The 3,272-nt window shown below is 68.7% G+C and overlaps 1 protein-coding gene across 1 annotated transcript; it reads left to right on the forward strand.

Annotated features, from left to right (window-relative positions):
• Nucleotides 1–231: 231 nt before the first annotated feature.
• ZBTB42 (zinc finger and BTB domain containing 42) lies at nt 232–1,470 on the forward strand (the record flags this gene model as incomplete). Its single annotated transcript, XM_080707850.1, has 1 exon — nt 232–1,470. The coding sequence occupies one exon, from the start codon at nt 232–234 to the stop codon at nt 1,468–1,470; it is 1,239 nt and encodes a 412-aa protein (XP_080563976.1).
• Nucleotides 1,471–3,272: the final 1,802 nt, after the last annotated feature.

Genomic DNA, 3,272 nt, shown 5'->3' on the forward strand with positions numbered 1-3,272 from the left:
GCGGTGACCTCAGCGGGGTCCTCCCGTCCCGCCCTCGTCCCCGCCCCGGGTTTCCTCGGCCGGGCGGGACCGGCGGCTCCGCCCCGCGCCGCGCGCCTTAAATGGGGCCGGGGCGCCCGCGCGGGCAGCCGAGTTGGGCGGGCGGCGGCCCCGCCCCGCCGGCCGCGCGCCTGTTTACTTTCGGGCGAGTTTTTCCTGCTCGGGGCAGGTGCGGGCGGCGATGCCGGCGGCATGGAGTTCCCGGGGCACGGCGGCCGGCTGCTGGGCCGCCTGCGGCAGCAGCGCGAGCGGGGCTTCCTGTGCGACTGCACCGTGCTGGTGGGCGAGGCGCGCTTCCCCGCGCACCGCGCCGTGCTGGCCGCCTGCAGCGTCTACTTCCAGCTCTTCTACCGGGACCGGGACCGGCCCGCGGCCGGCCGCGACGCGGTGCGGCTCAACGGCGACATCGTGACGGCGCCCGCCTTCGGCCGCCTGCTGGACTTCATGTACGAGGGCCGCCTGGACCTGCGCAGCCTGCCCGTGGAGGACGTCCTGGCGGCCGCCAGCTACCTGCACATGTACGACGTCGTCAAGGTCTGCAGGGGCAGGCTCCGGGAGCGGGCCCGCGGGCCGGACCGGGGGACCGCCCCGCCGCGCGCGCGGCCCGCGTGGACCCCCGGCCCAGCCGCCCCGCAGGCCGAGCCCCCCAGGCTGGGCACCGAGGCCGGCCTCCCTCTGCCGGCCTCTAGGCCTCCTCCTGGGCAGGCCCCACGAGAGTCCGAGGGGGCTCTGGACCTGTCGCTGAAGCCTGGCTCCAGGCAGGAGCCGACCCACGCGCCCTGTGTCCCGCAGACGCCCCTCTGCTCCCGGACGCGGCACGAGGCCCGGCCGCTGGTGAAGGACGAGCGGGACCCACTGTCCGAGCAGGAGGGTGGTGGCGGCCGGAGCCCCCACCGCCCTCCGCAGCCAGCCTGTCCTGCAGCCCCGCGCCTGGCAGTGGGCTTGGAGCCACCACCCCTCCTCGGGGCCGGCGGCCGGGAGCTCAGGCCGGGTGCAGAGCAGGGGCCGGCCCCCCAGGAGCTGGGGCCCGGCGGGCACCTCTGCATCTGCCCGCTGTGCTGCACGCTGCTCCCCAGCGCCCACGCGCTGCAGCTGCACCTCAGCGCCCACTTCCGCGAGCGGGAGGGCGCCCGGACCCGGCTCTCGCCCGACAGCGCCGTGCCCACCTGCCCGCTCTGCGGCAAGACCTTCTCCTGCACGTACACGCTGAAGAGGCACGAGCGCACGCACTCGGGGGAGAAGCCCTACACGTGTGGGCAGTGCGGCAAGAGCTTCCAGTACTCGCACAACCTGAGCCGGCACGCCGTGGTGCACACGCGGGAGAAGCCGCACGCCTGCCGCTGGTGCGAGCGCCGCTTCACACAGTCTGGGGACCTGTACCGCCACGTCCGCAAGTTCCACTGCGGCCTCGTCAAGTCCCTGCTGGTGTGATGCACCCGGCTGGGGCCCTGGCTGGGGTGGAAGAGAAGGGGCAGAGCCTGTGGGGCACTGGGTGCGGTGAGAGGCTCCGGCTGGGTGGAAGCCCCTCCCCGAAAGGATGCTGCTACCTGCGGCCTCAGACACAGCGCCTCCCGCCTTTCCTCCCTCCTGCTGGCGGGTTGTGCAGGACACCTCCCCGAGGTGCCCTGCAGCCGGGGTGTCCCACTGGGCCCAGGCCCCTCAGAGTGAGGCGGCACAGCTGTCCTCCGTTCCAGGATCTTAAACCCCAGCTCTGGTGTGCAGGGAGGGGGTGAGCCTGGTACCGTGATAGATGAGTGACTTACGTTTCAGAAGAATTGCTGGTGCGAGTCCCGGCAGGGTGCTCGGGAGGGAACAGGCCACTCCCGGTGGGTGGAAGAGGGATCCCTGCTGGGAAGGCCCTGGGCACCGTGAATGCCAGCAGGGGCCATCTGGGACAGCTGGTGTCACAGGGGGCGAGCCCCAGTAGGACCCTGGGGCAGCAGGACGGCCGTCAGAGTGAGCGTCGCTGGGTGGAGCTCCCAGGCTTGTGATCCTGACCGCCTTGGAACTTTGGGCAGAGAAAGTGGGAATCTGGAAGTGGATTCTCTCTAGTTCCAGAAAGCGCCTCCAGATGTCTGCCGGCGGGCGAGAGGCCTGAGCACCCAGCCCGGGTGCCTTTGAGCGTGCCCAGGTGGGGAGGGGCCTGGGAGTGGCTGCCCCGGCCGGGCTGAGCTTTGAGCGTCAGGGTTGCTCTCCTGCCTGGAAGGGTTCTTCTGGGGCCGTGGTCATTTCCACAGCACTAACAGGGCCAAGGCCAAGGGCTGCCTGCTTACCAGAAGCAACATTTGTGGCTTCCCTTGCCCAACGGGGCGCGGATAGGAGAGGCAGTCTCATGGGGACCCAGGGTGAGGGCCGCCATCCCCTGGGTGGATTCGCAGCGCCCCGCTTAGCCCACAGCCTTGGCGGCCGTGTCAGGGACGGTGAAGGAGCCCAGCCCTGCATGTGCAGTTGGTGTGGCTGACTGCCTCACCACCTCCCGGGCAGACCTGGTGGTTGCAGCCAGGCCCCGGGCTCAGCAGGTGGAAGAGTGGCCGCACCGCCTCTCCCCGGCCCACGGGGCTGCTTCCACGGCGATCAGAGTGGCCCTGGGGACAGAGTGAGGCCAAGTCTAGATGACCGTCCTTTCTCCTGATAACACTTGATGTTGTATTTATTCACGAGCTTGATCTCGAGTGCAGTGACAGCTGGTCTCGGAGTGGACAGGCCCGTCGTCCACCTCCCTGCATGCTCTGGGCTCTCCTGGGGTGGTGGCCAGCTGGGAAGACCAGCGGCTCCCACGTGTTCCAAGGCCCTGGACCGCTGCAGTGCGGAGAGACCTGGGGAAGGGGCCGCCGGCCGGTGGGCAATAGGCCTGCACACTGGCTCCGGATCCCACCTCTGGAAGCACCGCTGGGATTCTGTGATCTGTGTGTGTGTGTGTGTGTGTGTGTGTGTGTGTGTGTGTGTGTGTGTGCACGCGACTCACAGCAGGGCTCAAGGAGCGCCGGCAGCCCTGCCGATGAGCAGTCTCCTCCATGTGTGGTGTAGCTCAGTCTCCCCGAGTGCCCCCCTGGGTGGGGAAGCCCACCCTGCGTTACCAACACTGGATCCCTTGTCTTCTGTGCACAGTTTCTGTGAAGTTAATGTAAAGAGAAGTGATAGGTTGAATTTCATAACCAGTACGGTTCAGATGAAATATGCACATATATACACGTATCTGAGACACTACTCGTGCGGAGGGCATTCAGAGACAA

Source organism: Muscardinus avellanarius, assembly GCF_963383645.1.
Source record: "Muscardinus avellanarius genome assembly, chromosome: 12".
Lineage (NCBI taxonomy): Eukaryota > Metazoa > Chordata > Mammalia > Rodentia > Gliridae > Muscardinus > Muscardinus avellanarius.